The sequence below is a fragment of the Odontesthes bonariensis genome, chromosome 19 (assembly GCF_027942865.1).
Source record: "Odontesthes bonariensis isolate fOdoBon6 chromosome 19, fOdoBon6.hap1, whole genome shotgun sequence".
NCBI lineage: Eukaryota > Metazoa > Chordata > Actinopteri > Atheriniformes > Atherinopsidae > Odontesthes > Odontesthes bonariensis.
Window position 1 is genome coordinate 25,488,106 of NC_134524.1, and position 16,598 is coordinate 25,504,703.

The 16,598-nt window shown below is 40.4% G+C and overlaps 1 protein-coding gene across 8 annotated transcripts in view; it reads right to left on the reverse strand.

Moving 5' to 3' along the window:
* Positions 1 to 216: 216 nt before the first annotated feature.
* Positions 217 to 16,598, reverse strand: part of sorcs2 (sortilin-related VPS10 domain containing receptor 2) — a 342,203-nt gene continuing 325,821 nt past the window's right edge. The window contains exons 15-28 of one of the 8 annotated variants that reach the window (XM_075451687.1): positions 15,846 to 15,966; positions 14,472 to 14,605; positions 14,220 to 14,339; positions 12,869 to 13,040; positions 12,599 to 12,785; positions 11,750 to 11,883; positions 11,180 to 11,303; positions 10,154 to 10,266; positions 8,441 to 8,563; positions 8,191 to 8,290; positions 8,041 to 8,082; positions 7,584 to 7,686; positions 5,397 to 5,545; positions 217 to 725 (exon numbers count right to left, since the gene is read on the reverse strand). In XM_075451687.1, coding sequence (XP_075307802.1) covers positions 580 to 725; positions 5,397 to 5,545; positions 7,584 to 7,686; positions 8,041 to 8,082; positions 8,191 to 8,290; positions 8,441 to 8,563; positions 10,154 to 10,266; positions 11,180 to 11,303; positions 11,750 to 11,883; positions 12,599 to 12,785; positions 12,869 to 13,040; positions 14,220 to 14,339; positions 14,472 to 14,605; positions 15,846 to 15,966 — 1,768 coding nt within the window. In that variant the 3' untranslated portion in view covers positions 217 to 579. The other 7 variants (XM_075451685.1, XM_075451689.1, XM_075451692.1 and 4 more) reach the window with 7 other exon arrangements.

Consider the following 16,598-nt stretch of genomic DNA (forward strand, 5'->3'; position numbering starts at 1 on the left):
TAAAGGTTTCTATGTTCGATTAATCCCGTGTCAGCAGAGTTCTTCATCACTCATCTCCACATCGGCTCGGCGACCATCCCTCATATTTACGACAAGAGCAATGAAATAGCTGCAACCATTTTTCTCCGGAGATTAAACAAGTATTTAGTCAACTGAATGCAACTGCTGCATTTGAGTGGAAATATGTCCAGTGTTTTCATTTTGAACTGATAACATTACACGCAGGCATACAAGTTATGGGAGTGATTTATTTCAGGGTGCAGATTCAGTGCACTATGCTTCCTGAAGAAGACACACAATTGTTTTTAACAGCAAAATCAAGAGATCAAACAAAGCAGCAGAAAGAGAAGAAACAAAGGAAAGCAGCATGGTACAAATTACATGGTCAGTGTCATCATCTGTAAAACTCCTTGACTATTACATTGGTATACTATAACCCCCCACATTCCCCTTCGTTTAAGGGGGAATCGATACAATGACGACACATCACTACAAAACTAAGAACAAGTAGAACATGAGCAGAATATGTACAAAAGTTGAATTAAGGTGTGAACCAGAATGACTGGAAATGTAACCTGCTTAATCAAATACGAGATGAACCAGAGGGGGTGTCGATGATAACGGTAGCATCGGTAGCTTCAAAGGCCTTTCATCCAAAGACCTTTCGATTTGGAGTTTGTAGAATTGTTCAGCTGCCGCCCAGTACTTGGCACGGCAACTTCTTCCTATCATTAGTGCAATAAACCGAACAAAAAAAAGACTTCAGCAAAAAGGCAACAGAAACACTAACCAGTGATTTACACATACTGGAAAAACCTGACATGTGTATCAAAAATATCCATATATATCGTCATTACCGTATGCAGTCGTGAGTGTCTTTATAAGACGGCAAAAATGATTTCTGGTTAACAACGAAGACTGTGAGATATTCTTACTCATGAGACACGGAAATATCAAAATAGGATACATGTGAAGCAAGCAATCAAACTGGAAACGGTAAAACCTTTTTTTTTTTTTCATATCTAGGAAAGTCATTGGCGAATTACCCCAGAAAGAGAAAAACAATGCCATGTATTTTGGTAGTTGTGTAAAACACTCACACACGTCAACAGGGATATGTACAAAGTGGAGTTCACTGTTCATATTTACACATTTACATTAAACGAGCCAAACCTTTACAGGAGACATGATTCCACCGCGGGCTACGCCTAATATAGGCTGATACAGAATACGCTGGCTACACCTTCTCTCCACGATGGCAACTGTTGTCTCCAGAGGACAGAGTCGGTTCTGACCCAGAAAGTGTGAGGAGGAGGAAGAGGAGGAGCAGAAAGGGCCGTAACGTTGTTTTTCTTTTAGTTTTTTTTTTTTTTTTAAAGTAACTAGACATGTCAACGGTTAATGTCACAGAGCAGATCTGCATCCGCTGTTTTAGGCACCATGGGACAGACAAAGGTGGTACTGATTCGAAACACTAAACACCAATCTTCTGAGGATGAGTCATTTATAGACGAGGACACGGGACAATAAGGAATAAGGATTATGACAAAGCTGTGTGTACATACAGTGTAGTCCTCAGAAGCTGAGACGTCCAAGTACCTGTGAGTGAACGTTTTGAGAAAAAGTGCAACACTGCCCTCTTGTGTTTGCATGCATACTTTCTCCATATGCAAATTCACAAGGGTTCTTATCATACTGTACATTCCATTGAGATTATTATTGCATTTTAAGAGAGATAAATTGAGTGGTAATTTGAGGGAGAAAAGGAAGAAAAAACAGGGTGAGGTGTAAAAAAAACTCACTTGTCTTTTAATTTAACTTCACTACCTTGGTGTAGCCTACATTTAGTGCTCAAAAACAGCTGTCTTTGGGCACAGCTAACTTCAGTAGCAAAACTGTTCAATTCTTCCTGAGTGAACATCACAGGACACCAATACACTGAGCATTACTTGCTGATTTTAAGTGTGATAAGTGGCAGACAATTTACACACACGTTTCTTTCTTTTTTTTCTTTTTCTTTTTTTTCTTTTTTAAACACAGGTGAGCCATCAAGAGTCATTAATCGCTGTTCAGAGCTGGTGTGAAATGAGAAGCGGAGGAAAGAGGCTTGCAGTGATATAAAAACTAAAGCCAAAAGGATCGCACAGAGGTCATAGAGTGGAGGTGAAGCGTCCAAGGAGGAGGACGGGACGAGAGGAAGAAAACAAAAAGGGAAAAGAGGGTAGGAAGGCAGAGTCCCTGTGCTCATTAGCTGACTCGGCTAGGCTGGGCTAGCTCATCAGCGTTGCTATGGCAGCCATCAGCTGGTCAGGTAACTGTGTAGTTCTCTGGAGTTGATGCTCAGGACCACACCTGAGTGGTTGCCTTTAAGAAAAGTGCAAATTACAAAAAGGACAGACAAGCAAACGAGAAAAATAAGCTGAAGACTATAAAGCACACATCCTGACATGCTGTGCGTCGCTGATGTGAAAGGTGCCTTGTGGAGTTTTCTTATCCTTGTGCCCAACTGAACCCACCACACATGCCTAAACTGTCGGTTTTTCTGCACTCCCTGAATGTTTGAATCCACAAGTCAAACATGAAAATAATTTTATGGTAATCAAACAACAGTTTTTCTTTAATATTTACGAAAGTGAGGTTCCGCTCCTTTTGAACCAAGTTCTAAAGCTCAGGCTGAGGTGAAAACATGCACAAGGTACCTTTGAATCAGCTTATTATCCGTGCAAAGTTGACTTGTTCTGGTATAGTTTGCGTCGAATGTTGGTCACGCTCGGCAACGTGGTTACACACAAAAGAGTTCCGCCACTCTAGAATGGAACACAATCAGCCATAAGTTTTGATTTCAAACTGTTTTTGTGTTTTTCCTGTTCTATGTGTCATCACCGGACTTGTTGACACTGTTATCTATCTTTTACTTTTTGCACAATTGAAATTCTTACAAGGTTCTAACAATTCTGCAACTACAGTTCAGTAACGCAGATACTTTAATCATTGTCCGTTACTTCATGGCACAACAACATACAAAACGTGCTTTAGCTAAGATATAACTGAATGTGTTCAATTCTGCCGGTGACTCTGAAACACAATCTCATTTCCAACTCGTTACACACTGCTGATGGGTCAAGACCCCCTTGTGTTGGTTTTTAACACACGAGGAAGTGCTCTACAGCTGCGTGTTGCCAGTTATTTTTGTGCACTGGCTGCGGCTGCGCACATACTATACAGTGACAGGAAAACTTATTTCTATAATGCTGGCTAATTACAACAAACGTGGATTGTTTAAGTAAATTGTATGGAAGACACACACAGTCCAGCCTTGACAGTTGTCCCTTTTTGCATTCTTTTTTTTTTTTTATTTTGACTTCTTTCGCTTCTTACAAAAAGTACTTTTTCAAAGAGAAGCAAATTTGCACGGAGACACGTTTGATATATTAAACAGTAGTTGTTTAAAACACGATAAAAGGCCCAGATCCGTGTTTCACTGAATTATGGAGTTGGACTGTTAAATTGTTTTTCACCAACTTTCAACTCAGAATTTTTAGGGCAGGATTTAAGTCACAAAGTCCCGATTCAGTGGGATTTGGCATCTAAGGTGAGGGAAAGCTGACCCCTCCCTTCACACTGGAATGTTATAAATATAAACTTGCATTAGCCTTGGACTAGCAACAAGCTAGTTGTGCCGTCAACATGAAAATTCGTCTCCGCTAGGTGCCAGAATATGTAGAACTGCGGCTGTTTACTTTAACTGACAAGGAATAATGAGAACAAGAAAAAGTGGATTTATATTGTGAAGATGGACGTTTGCATAGGTTAGAACCAACTCTTCTCTGTTTGGCCCATTAGTGTGGTTAATATGAGCTGATCTGAGGTTTGTTAATAAAGGGTCTTCAGTGGACACCACACCTTAGCCTCAGAACAGAGAGCACTGCTCTTTTTCTTATGATATTAAGACCAGAGGTGGGCAGTAACGAGTTACATTTACTTCGTTACAGTTACTTGATTAAATTTTTGAAAAAGATATACTTCTAGGAGTAGTTTTAAATCACTATACTTTTTACTTTTACTTGAGTAGATTTGTGAAGAAGAAACTGTCCTCTTACTCCGCTACATTAGGCTACAATGAGCTCGTTTCTTTTCTTCTTACCTCTTTAGTATTCTACACGTCATTATTTTTATCCCCCCCGCGTACGCCTCATTTTAATGTTTTATTCTGACAGGGAGAGAGACTTCCGCTAAAGGCTCTACCACCTGACTGTGTTTCACCAATCAGACGTAGCCATGCAGTCTCGTCACGTGACCATACTCAATCTCAGTGGCGGGATAATATGTTAATATAATACATCCATGGGCGGGACGGGTTAGCTTTACAGTTTACAGTCGTAGCAAACAAAAAAAGAAACAGATAAATAATGTCAGAATCAACGGTCGGAAATGAAAACACAGACGAGGCCTCATACTGAAAGCATGTTTACCTTACAAAAAGTGCGAAACAGCAGCTACATTATGTGTCTTCTGTGTCAACCAAAACAAACGCACATTTCAGCATTCAAAAACTCAACATCTAACTTGATCAAACATGTAGTGGTAAGTTTCCTAAATTAATTTCCCCCGTGGATAGGTGAATGTTTGTTTTATAGGTTATATATGGGTTACATATGTTTTAAACATTTCCTAAGTCTCTTTTATTTTTTATTGAAGTACTTGAATTTACCTGGATTATTTTTAATTTAAGCTATTTTGTAATGAATTAATTCATTTTAATTTATTTCATCAATTGGATCAACTCTAATTTGCCTAAAGATGATTATTTTGTATTTTTGTCTGTCTGATTGAACGCTTTTGTTAACAAAAAAATCAGACGATACTCAACATTTACTCAGTACTTGAGTAGTTTTTTCACCAAGCACTTTTTTACTCTCACTCAAGTAATTATTTGGATGACTACTTTTTACTTAAGTCATATTATTCTAAAGTAACAGTACTTTTAAAAGTTTTGGCTAAGGTTAGGAAAAACATCACGGTTACGTATTAAAATGGGCCACAAAAACAAACCTTCTATTGTGGGAAAACTTCACCAACACTTTCCATGTTGCCATGACTGCATGTGGGCCTGGTATTAGTAGGTCAGAAAAATCTGCATGTCCCACAATGTTAGAAACCCACTCTGAGCTTCTGACCAAACATCAGCATGTGAGGAGTTGGAAGAGAACAAGTTGCCGTGACCAACACTGGAGCTCAAACAGCTTTAGCAATCCAAGTGATAATAAAGAAAAAGGTGAAGTCCTCCAGTACCTTTGTGTGTGTTAGCTGCTGGTGTTAGTGGCTTGGGGTTTAGTAGCAGTGGTTAGTGGTAGTCCTTATAAGGGAACGGAAGGCGGGGCTACCTCCTGCGTTACCTAGAGTCTGCGAGTCCAGGTCGTCATCAATGAACTCCTCGCCTTGGATAATGTGCTGGGTGTCCTCGCTGTGATTGACGGGGCTGGTCATCTCCTGCTCCTTCTCATTGTGCATCTGGGCATAGACGTTGCGGCTCCCTGGAAGCTTCCTGAAAAACAGCGGGGGATAGGCATCCTCAGTCCTAAGCCAAGGACTGTGGGATTTGTTGTTTTCGTGAGATGGGGCTGTAGTTCTGCACTGCATAGTTTAATTCAGGTGACTTTTCAGTGAATATTTGTGTTCGGGACTCAGGAAGGTGATGCTGGTGAGATACTGGTGTGAATAGAAAGCATGCAATTACACAAAGTAGAGTATCAAACACAATCAATCTAAAGGGGATTTTCATGCAAGCTGTGATAATTAGCCTTTTGATAAAAGGTTTAGACTGTTAGCTTGTGGTTTGTGGTAAAAGCTGGACAAAATTGGTATATTTTGATTCATGTAAGATAATGGTTGTTTGGTCCATCACTTTGGGCCAAAATGAAACAGAAGAGGGATTGCAATAAATTTCACACACAAAGAATCCTCAGAGAATGAGTATGGCACAAAATCTAATGAAAATGTTGATGATTTACAGAGGGCATATCCTATTTACTTTCTAAAGGTATCTGGTGTTTGTATCATTTTTATAGGTGGCAGGAATATTTACGTTTCCCACAAAATGAATCTAATACTTTTATGATTACTTGATTTTAGCTAGCCTCAAGTCAAAACTTAAATTTAAAGGAATGGTTCGGCGTAAAATGATAATTTCAGCATCACATGGTCATGCAACATAATTTATATGGGTGATGAGCCTTTCTCCGAAAGACCGCGGTATTCTGAAGTTGGCTATTTTGAAGTGTTTTGTTAGAAACGCAGCCAATGCAACTGGACGGGGCCAACTTGGAAAATATAAGAAATCGGTTGTTTTTCCGCGATAAACAAGCTCAAAAGCGCTACATACTTCAGCTGTGTCATAACAAAGGCCTCGTCAAGCAAACCGAGGCACAGAGAAGTTCATCGGACCGAACCATTCCTTTAACCATTATTTTCACAAAACTGGTTTCAGCGCTAATCTTGAAATGCTAGCATGCTATAACCCTTAATCTTGCTATCAAAAATTTTTAATTTTTCTAATATTAGCTGCCCTACTTACTAATATTAGTTACCATCTAGCGAAAGAGTTTAAAGTAATCCTATGTAACTTTTCAAAAAGCCCATTATGGAGCACCCCCTACAGGCTTGGAGGTAATGTACGTTGCTTCATCAGTCAACGTCTTCTTCTGTTTCTTCGGTGCCTCTGCCATGATGATCGTACTGACAATGTTGCGCTAACTTAGCCTTATACCCTGGAGCGTGAGAGGGGTCTATTTGTTTTTGCGGTAGGTGTGCCAGAAAGCAAGTCGAAGTACTTCCGCTCAGCTCCCGGGCCGGTCCAGCAAAGTTACATAGCGCAGTTATTCCAACTCAGAGCCCCGAAGGGCATAGGAGACAGGCCAATCGTAATATCAAAACTCATTCTAGCCGCACAATTTTTTTCAAGCTGTTATTTTAAGGTAGAAATGTTACATAGTATTACTTTAAAAGTACAGCCTTATAGTTGCCAGTGCGGCTCTGTACTCATTTTAGCTAAATACATTTCTGTGATGAATTAGCAGACAAATAATTAGCATGTTTTGTATTTTTACTTATAATGCAGGTTAAATTAGAATATTCTCCATATTTCCTCTTAAATTTTAAGATACGTGATGACTACTACAACTCAGCTACGAACATTACCGATTTCCAAAACATTAGCAATGAGCTTGTGTGTGTTGTCGGATTTTGAGGCTTTATGTTTGTTACTGTAAGAAAAATACTGCATGCATCAGTTCCAATTATTTTTCTTTAGTTGGTAAGATGTGGTAGATTTCAACAACATCAATTTTAAGCTGCAGAATCTTTATAGTCTTCTTTATACGATGCAACTTTATAATTTTAGGTGGGCCTAAAACTGAACCAAGCTAGCAAAAAACATGGAGGAATGACAATCACGTCAGAGATATTATTAGACCAGTAATATGACATAAATGTTTTCTTTTAAGAGGCTGGTCGTTACCATTTATATATATTTTGTTGCTCATGATTATGCTGTTGTTGTAGCTCTTTAACTCAACATATCTCACCTTTTGAACTTGTAAAGGATGAAGGAGCCGGTGGCAATGATGCTGATTACGAAAAGGACAGCTAGAGCCCAAATACCCGGACTTCCAGCTGCTCCATGGTAGCCTGAAGGGATGACCAATACAGACGTGTTAGTCAAGGATGTATCTTAATTACACAATTAAAAATAATGTTTAAAAGCAGAAAAAGAATGACAGGAATAGGAAATAAACACGTTTGAAATGATTAAAACTATAGTTTTCCGGGGAATATTCTGCCCTCCACAGAAGAGCAACACCATTCTGAAGACAGTGAAGGGTAATCAGGTAAATAAAAGTAGAACATGGCATGGACAGGAGAAGATTTGGATTTGCTGGGAAACCAGGAAAGGAAAAGGCACAGGAGTTAAAGTTGACGATAGAGTGTTGAAGTTTATCTCTTTCTTATGGAAAGCTGCGAGAAAATCGCTGGTGAACGCACCATTTTCTGCCGCTGTAGTTGTTGAGTCATTAGCAATTAGACCTATCCATTGGAAATAAATCATTAGCATGCAGTAATCATTTAAACATGGAATGGCAGTTTTGAAAAACAGACCGTATAGGAGGCAATGCCAACAACATTTCGGCATACCTGCATTTGGGTCAGCGAGCATCACCAACACTCTTAGACCTCCTCGAACCATGAAGCTGATGTTCTTGTCATTGAAAGCCTGCACGATGGCTGGAATACGCTACAAATGAAAATATGTCATATTGAGAGCATATGGTTACTAGAAATGTCAAAGGTTCCTTCTTATAATGTAGAAAATGGCAGAAAAACTGCGAATCTGGCTCTGAAATATCACAGCTGTGTACAGGTTTGCATATCTGTGTGTATATACCTTATCTACAAAGATACTTCTCTTTGCTGGTTTGCTGTCCAGTGGGAGGACATACAGGTCTGCAGTGGTGGGGAGGCCTGGTTTCACCACAGTAACCACGGACTCCTGAGGGACACCTGTGATCTGAGGTAATGTGATCAAAAATCAGTTTCATTCTTTGTGTTAACAACTAATTTATAGCGAAAGCAGTCACTAATACAGTAATCACAAAAAAGTTGGGACGCTGCCTATAATGCAAAAAAATGTAATCTACAAATTGTGGCACAACATCGCAGTGAATGTAAAACTGCAAACACTTTGAATATTCCACCATCTACAGAACATAATATTATCAAATGGTTCAGAGAATCTGGAGACATCTTCATCTGCAAGGAACATAGAAAAAAAAACAATACTGGGTGTCTGTGATTTTCAGCCCCTCAGCATTAAAAACAGACATGATTCTGTCATGGAAATGACTGCATGGGCTCGGGAACACATCCAGAAATCATTCTCTGTGAACACAGTTCACCGTGCCATCCACAAAGAGAGAATAAAGCTCTACCATGTAAAGAAGAAGAAGACATATGCGCATCATGGCTTAGTAGTGGAAAAGTCCAGACCTTTTATCAATTGAAAACATTATGAAAAACAACACATGATAAAGGAAACCCAAAAGGTTCTGACTCTCTATCCTCTTTCATATTTCGCTTTATTCACTTTTTATAAATCTAATCATATGGATTTGGATTGGAACAAACTGGTTGGTATTGAACTGGAGACTTTTGTAGTGAATTAACACAGTAAAAACAAAAAAAAACTATTGCTTGGCAACGATTAAAATATTTAATCTAATTAATCACATGATTTCCCTGATTAATCTCGATTAATCGCATTTGTACGCAAAATCCAAAAATGAATTCAAAAGTAGTGTATAGCTTTTAGCATTTAGTTTTATTTTAAATGTACTGCCATATAAATGAAAGTGCCATAACATTTGTTGTGCAAACACACTTTTAACATCAGCATTTTTATGTAGTTTTTATGTAGAAGCCTCGCTCCACTGTCTGTTTCCTTGAATGACTTGCTGCTATCAGTTGTGTGTTTTGCCTTTAAGTGATATTTTAGACTGGAACTACTACGGTGAGAAGACAATTCAACTTGGCAGTGTTTACAGATGACTTTGGTTCTGTCGACTCCGTCGTCTGGAAGAACTTTAAAATGAAAATGGCCGAGTAAAAGTTCCGTACCCTTCTCCATGTTTGGTGGATCCGCCCATTACTTTCTTTTCCGGTTCCACAGACAGCAACAGACTTTTACAAAATGAAAGCCTGTGAGCAACAGACTTTTAAAATAATAAAAAAAATAATAAAACAGGGGTGGTCCATGGCGTAGTGGGTTGAGCAGGCGCCCCATGTATGAGAGGCTATAGTCCTCGCTGCAGCTTGCCCCGGTTCGAGTCCCATATCGGACGGCCCTGTGCTGCATGTTGTTCCCCCTCTCTCTGCCCCCTGCTTCCTGTCTTCCTGAACTTTCCTATCCATTAAAGGCACAATTATTCTAAAATAATAAAAAAAAAAAACTAAAAATAAAACCTGCGTTAATGCTCCATAAAATATTTATCCACGTTAATAATTAACGAGTTAACACAATAATAACGAGTTAAATCGCCCAGCCCTAAAAAAAAAATGAACAGAACCGAACGAGGCTAAATAAAAATCAACTTGGACCTACTTTTGCCAGAATTTTGGTGATCACTTGGCCGATGTCATCTCTCCACTCTGGGATGTTTGGGTTAAAGCTGTCCAGGTTTCTGCTGAAGCTCAGAGGGATGACCTGGAAGTTATCTAGAGGAAAAGTCAACAATTAAAATCCCCCAAATTCCAATTATGGAAGAAATCTAAAACAGGACACATATGTTGCATAGTGAGTGCTGTGAGGTTTCAGCTGCAAATGCAACAACAAAGCCACAGATGTTGGAACACACTGCTTGCTCTAAATGGACAGATGTGCACTGTTGGCAATCACCTTCGAGGGAACATATGTGAGAAAGTCACTCTGCACATGCAAATGTGCGCTGTTGGCATAAACAGCTTTGAGCTGACTAATATGCTGCAATCACGACAGTCTCGTTCAACTGGACTCGAAGAAACAGACGCAATCTTACATTAGAGCAGTGCTTCAAACAGCACGAAACATCAAAATAATTTATAAAAAGAAATCAGACATTATTCATCTGATGAAAAATGTTCAATTAAAAGTGTACGGACCATGCAGTATATTTAAAGACGACAGCTGAAAGTGTGGGGCGCTCGATTTGCCTAAGTTTTGCCTGAATGTGTCACCTGCTTAAATAGCATTTATCATTTGCATCTCTTATTTTCCTAGAAAGAATTTGAACTTCTAAAAACACACACACACACACACACGCACACACACACACACACACACACACACACACACACACACACACACACACACACACACACACACACAAATCTATTGATTTGTTTTTTGACCAACTAAAGTCTTCCAGGCCATAAATAAAGATTCAAGCCTCAAATGATGCTGTTTACCGTGAAGGTAATTTGTGGGTTTTCTCTCTTAGCAACCTCGATTCATTTAATGTTTGACAGCTTTATTTGAGCTCAAAGTCACGAATCGCTGTAATTTACGATCTAATGACAAATCATTCAAAGAGCTGAGGAAAAAAACATGCCAAGCCAATGTTAATTTGGTGCTCTCTGGAGTATGCGTTACCATAGACTCTGACAGTCCTGGTTTCCTGAACCATGGATCGACCATTGGAAGCCTGGACGGTGACTGAAACTTCTCCGGTCTCTGGGAAACGAGTCAAAAGGCTGTTCTTCAGGGTCAGTGTGGGCTGTGGGACAAAAGTAAAAACTGTTTGATTGCAAACCCAAACATTAAAACATTCGGAGTTTAGCAGAATTAAGATATTTAAGTGAATATTGATACTCTCAAAGCAGTAACAACCATTACAATCATTATGGAAGGACTGTGACTGTGTGCAAAATGTGGTGCTTGGAATGAAATATTCACAGAAAGGTGTCTAGAATGAGCTATTTCTCTAAGCTTCACAGCACAAAACCTTTGAGCCATTGATTTTGTTTATAGGCCAGCAACTTTGCATTCATCAACTTTATTTCCAACAGCTGCAGGCAGCTCTCAGAAATCCATTGTGCTATCTTCACAATGTAGTTTTCTTAACTTCAGCAGGTTTAATGAAACTATATTTGTTTCTTGCAATAAATCAATACATTTTGATGTTAGTCAGTGATGTGAGATGAGATTTGTAGTGTCCCTTACCTGCAAGCTGTCTCCAATCCACCAGTAAAACACAGTCAGGTTGGCCTCAGTGGGAAGAACTACCGCTGTCAGGTTGACTTCTTGGTTTCTCCTAGCGATGGGGACGGCTTCCAGGTGGACTTCCTGTAGAGGGGCTGCACAGGGTGGACATTTTTATTCTTTTTCCCCCCCTTTTTTTTTTAATTTTCACAACAAATTGGTATCAGAAGTCAAATTCCTTCTGTGATTCAGCATACAAGCCGAGGATTGACAACTCTACCCCAAAAACAGAGTAGAGGGGGCAGATGTGTCATCTTAGTTGGGCCTGAACCACTGCTGGATATGGGGACCTGCGGGGCAGATGGTGGGGTGAGACACTGAGAGTTATTTTTTGTGGGGTTTGTCAGGTTATGGTTTGGAAGCTCTTAGTGTTAAAGTGATGGTTGGCTGACCTGCCATGGTCCAATACTAAGGATCAATTTCTGTGTAGGGCTGGTGAGCATGGATGCGTGGTGATGACTAAACTTATACAGGATCAGGCTCTCAATTAAAGTTATTGGGTGACATTACTCTTCTAGATTGTTTATTGTTTAAAAGGATCCCCATTAGCTGTCACCAAGTGTGACAAGCTAGTCATCCTGGGGTCCAAGGGCCCAGAGGGGGTTAGGTTTAAGAGTCCCCTAGTTTGACATCCAAGGAAAAAGAGAGGGGATCTAAGAGAGACTGTTAATGTGGGTGAGTGAGAAATCTTATTGTTTGAAACCATAGAAAACTCAAACTTTCTGACTGGTGGACACCGTTCCATCTCCTGTACCATAGTTGCCACAATGCCCAAAATAAAAACCTTAGATGGCTAACTGTGAGGCTGACCTGTGACCTGGATGTACATGGTGGCCTTGTCGTGCCCTGCGATATTCTCAGCCTTCACTGTAACCTTGTATACGCCTGGCTTTTCGTAGCGGTGCTGGATGGGTTCATCTGTCACCGTCAGATTCTGGTAGATGGCTCTGACTCCGTCGCCCAGGTCCACCTGGTACTTGGTGCTGCTGGTGTCACCCTGTTCGGAAGAAACAAGGGCTTGAAACTGAAACAAAAGGACTGAAGGAAGGAGAACCAAGATGAAATCAGCTTTCCTCCTACCTGCTCCTGATGGACAATGAATGTGATATCATCCCCAGGAGCCACGGCCAGCATCTGCCCTTTTATGCCGACCTGTAGTCCTTTAGGGGGCAGCAGAGGGCAGCTGCGCTGTTTGGAGCTCTGCTGCTTGTTGAGCCCCCCTTCACAAGCGTTAGATATCACCTTCCTGTAGCTGGAGCGCAAAAGGACAGCGAAAACAGAGCATGACGATGGGTGCAGAGTCGTTAAAAGAACAGTTCAACAATTTTAGAATAAGCTAACAGCAAAGGTAGAGCCGACACCAACCTCTGTGTAATAGGGACAGAGATCAGGGAAAGTGGGAAAAATCAACAACTCTTTCTGAAAGTCAAATATACATTTATAAATAATTTCAAAACTCAAATGCAAATGGGTCATGCTGTTTTCCCCAGTTTCCAGTCTTTTTAATAAGCTAGGCTAACCATGTCCTGCTCCTTACTTTGACTCAAAGACAGAGGCTGTGTTGGAAACCGCATAATACATACTTGCAAACTGCATACTTCCATTCTGCATACTCATCAATAGGACAGTATGCAGAACGTTTACCCACAATGCATTTCGCTCCTTCCCGAGCCGAAATCAGCCGGCCTGAAGCTGATCTCACTTAAGCTCTAAACTCTGTAAACTTTAGCAACATTTGAAACGTTTAGATCCCCAATGTGTTGAAAATATGCCAAAATACCAGCTATTTACAATTTTGTTCCAACGAATTTGGCGCTATTAAAGCTAGCCGTAGTGAGCAACGCACTTCCGGTTATTTTCACAAAATAAAATACTCATTGCCTTTTATCATAGGGAAAGCCATTACGATACAATTGGTGCTTTTGTTTTGAAAACAGGAAGTGAACCTACCCTCGTTATAGCTTGCTTGAAACTGCCGTTTTGACAGGAAATGATGATCGGCGACGTCACGTTACGTTGCATCTTGGGTAGTTTGAGTATGAGTAGTAACCTCATGATGCATACCCAACATTTCGGCGAATCTAGTATGCATCCGGGAACTTCTCGCTTACTCATACTCGCATACTAACTCCAAAAGTTAGTAGGAGTAGTAGGAGAAGTATGCGGTTTCGAACACAGCCAGAGATTAGTTTCAACACCCTCGTTCATAATCTTAGGGAGAAGTAACATACTTTTTTTTTTAACTCATTCTGAACTATTTCTCTGAGTGTACTCATGTGGACAAAGTCACATCTTGCAGAACTTGACGTCCATATTGAAACAAAGTACATAACTCCATTTTGGGTAAGATGAGGGCTTGGTGGGTGGGAAAAACTGGATGGGAACACAACTGTACGAATGTGTGTTTACGTAATTGTGGGGATGCACATACCCAGTGCTGGACTCAAAGTTTTGTCCAAGATGGCAGTCCTCAGGCGGGGAATCTGGATCATACCAGAAGTCAGCAAAGCAGCGATCGCCTTCCACGTGGGAGCGCTCAAAGCCGTAGTCACTTTCCACACACAAAACAAGATTTAGTTTTGAGAACAGCTGTATGTTCATTTCAGCTAAAAACACACAGACCGAGCATGTTCCGTAAGTACACGGAAGTGTTCACATGTCCAGGGTGTATAATGCGTCTCACCAGTTGAAGTCTTTCTCTGTGCACTGGCAGGGCTTGCTGGTGAGAGCTGAGGTGTAGCTCTTTCCTTTAACACAGAACGCCGTGTCCTTTCTCTTCCTGTACGTACGCTCCCGACCCATGATGCACTTATCTCCCTGAGGGTGACAAAAGCGAACAAGCACACGAATACAATGAAGTTTAATACCACAGTTTTTGTCCGCAGCTGGAGCTGAGATTTGAAAGAAAGCACAGCCCCTTTCAGTTCTCAGGTTCTACATATCATATTTCAAATTTTAAAATCGGGGAAATAAAACCACAGACAAAGAGCTGCACATGACACAGGGCATTGTGTCATTATAAACTTAACAAAAACTATGCAAAAATGCAGAAGCGGTGTGTAAAAAACAGTCTACCCCTAATTGTTTTCAGTGTGACGTTATCAGTCTCTCACATCATTGTGAAGGAATTTTGTCCCGTTCTTCTTTACAACATTGCTTCAGTTTATTGAGGCTTGCAGTATGGTTTGTTCAGACGAAACTTTACCATCCTAAGCCGTGCTGCCATGTTCTTTTTAGAGCTGCGAACTTTAACATTTAACATGCCAACCGAGGCCTGAGGAGTCTGAGATGTAGCACTTGGGTTTTTTTTCTTTTTTTTTCTGAGCATTGCACAGTCTGATCCTGGGATAAACTTGTTGAGCTTCCACTCCAGGGAAGACGGACATCTGTCCTTAAAGTTTTCAACCTGTGAATAATATTTCAGTCTGTACAATGATGGACTCGAGATAGTTTGGAAATGGCCTTATAACCCTTCCCAGACTAATGGGCAGCAACAATTGCTTCTCTAAGATCATTGCTGATGTCTTGGCATCGTGTTAACACACACCTGAATGCTCCAGTAAAGCAAACTGACAAAACGTCTCCTTCTATAGAGGTGCTCACGCTTGTTGATGATAATTTAATCAAGTGCCCTTGATGAGCAGCACACGGCTGCTACTTAATCTCTAAATTATTATGGTAATATTAAGGGTTGGACTTAGTTTATCGCACACTGCGTCTGCATTTTGGCTTATTGATTGTTGAATAAAAACACAGCAAGAACCTGTGCCGTTTATCTGACGTTGTATTTACCTCAATTGAAGACTCGGTAAAGACAAAGGGATTTTTCATTATGCTCTGATACAGTTTGTGAAACCTTAGAACTGAAAGAGGGCGGACCTTATTTTCCCTTAGTAATAATAAATGTATGACTGGATTTACAATCAAACTTCTTTAAAGAAGAACTTAACTTTACAGAGTTCATGGAATACTGTATATGATTCTTTTACGGGGGTACTAAAAAAAGTTCCCTGTGCGTGTATATGTGTGTCTTTGGTGTATTTTGTGTGTGTGTTACCTGCAGGTCTGTGAGCAGCCAGGACTCATAATCAGACTCAGTGCACTGACGAGGGAAAGACTGTCTGAAGTCCACTTTGACAAGCTCCCAGTCTGACCTGTAGCTGATGTGTCCAAACACACTGCAAGCACATACAAGACACATATATGTGGTCATCTAGCAGTTAATCCGTTCAATAATTGGTCTTGAGGGAAGGTAAGATCAGTTTCCACATCAGCTGCTGTTCCTCCCAGTCTCCACTAGATGGAGATGTTCGACTGTGTAACGCAAGTGAGAACATGTCTCCCATCCCTGAACTCTGTTCAAGGCTGTCTTTTTTTTTTTTTTGGGTTGTCAGTTCCAGCATTCCTGTAAGCAGACTGATGTGACTCAAGTCACTGACTCCAACATATGTAACTGTGCCAGCGGTAGCCCACTATCACCTTGTTGAGGTGCAAGGCAAGCATGACTAATACTGTCTTCACTGACATCATTAAAGGGAAGTGATGGATGTCTCCGCAGCGGATTCACATATGCTGTTGCTTCACCTCTTCCTCTATTGTTCTCTTGCTCATCTGGGGGTCCATCAGCTGTTCTGCAGTCAGTTGGACTTAATTAAACGGCGCTGGAAATTTCTAATGACTTTGTTCAGGTTTGCTCAGGGGTAACTTCACTAAAACTGGACATTTTCCATTTCAAAACAGCATACTTTTCCGAATAACCACAGTAATGATCTACTATAGACTTTATTCAATGTTTTTGAAATACAATGGT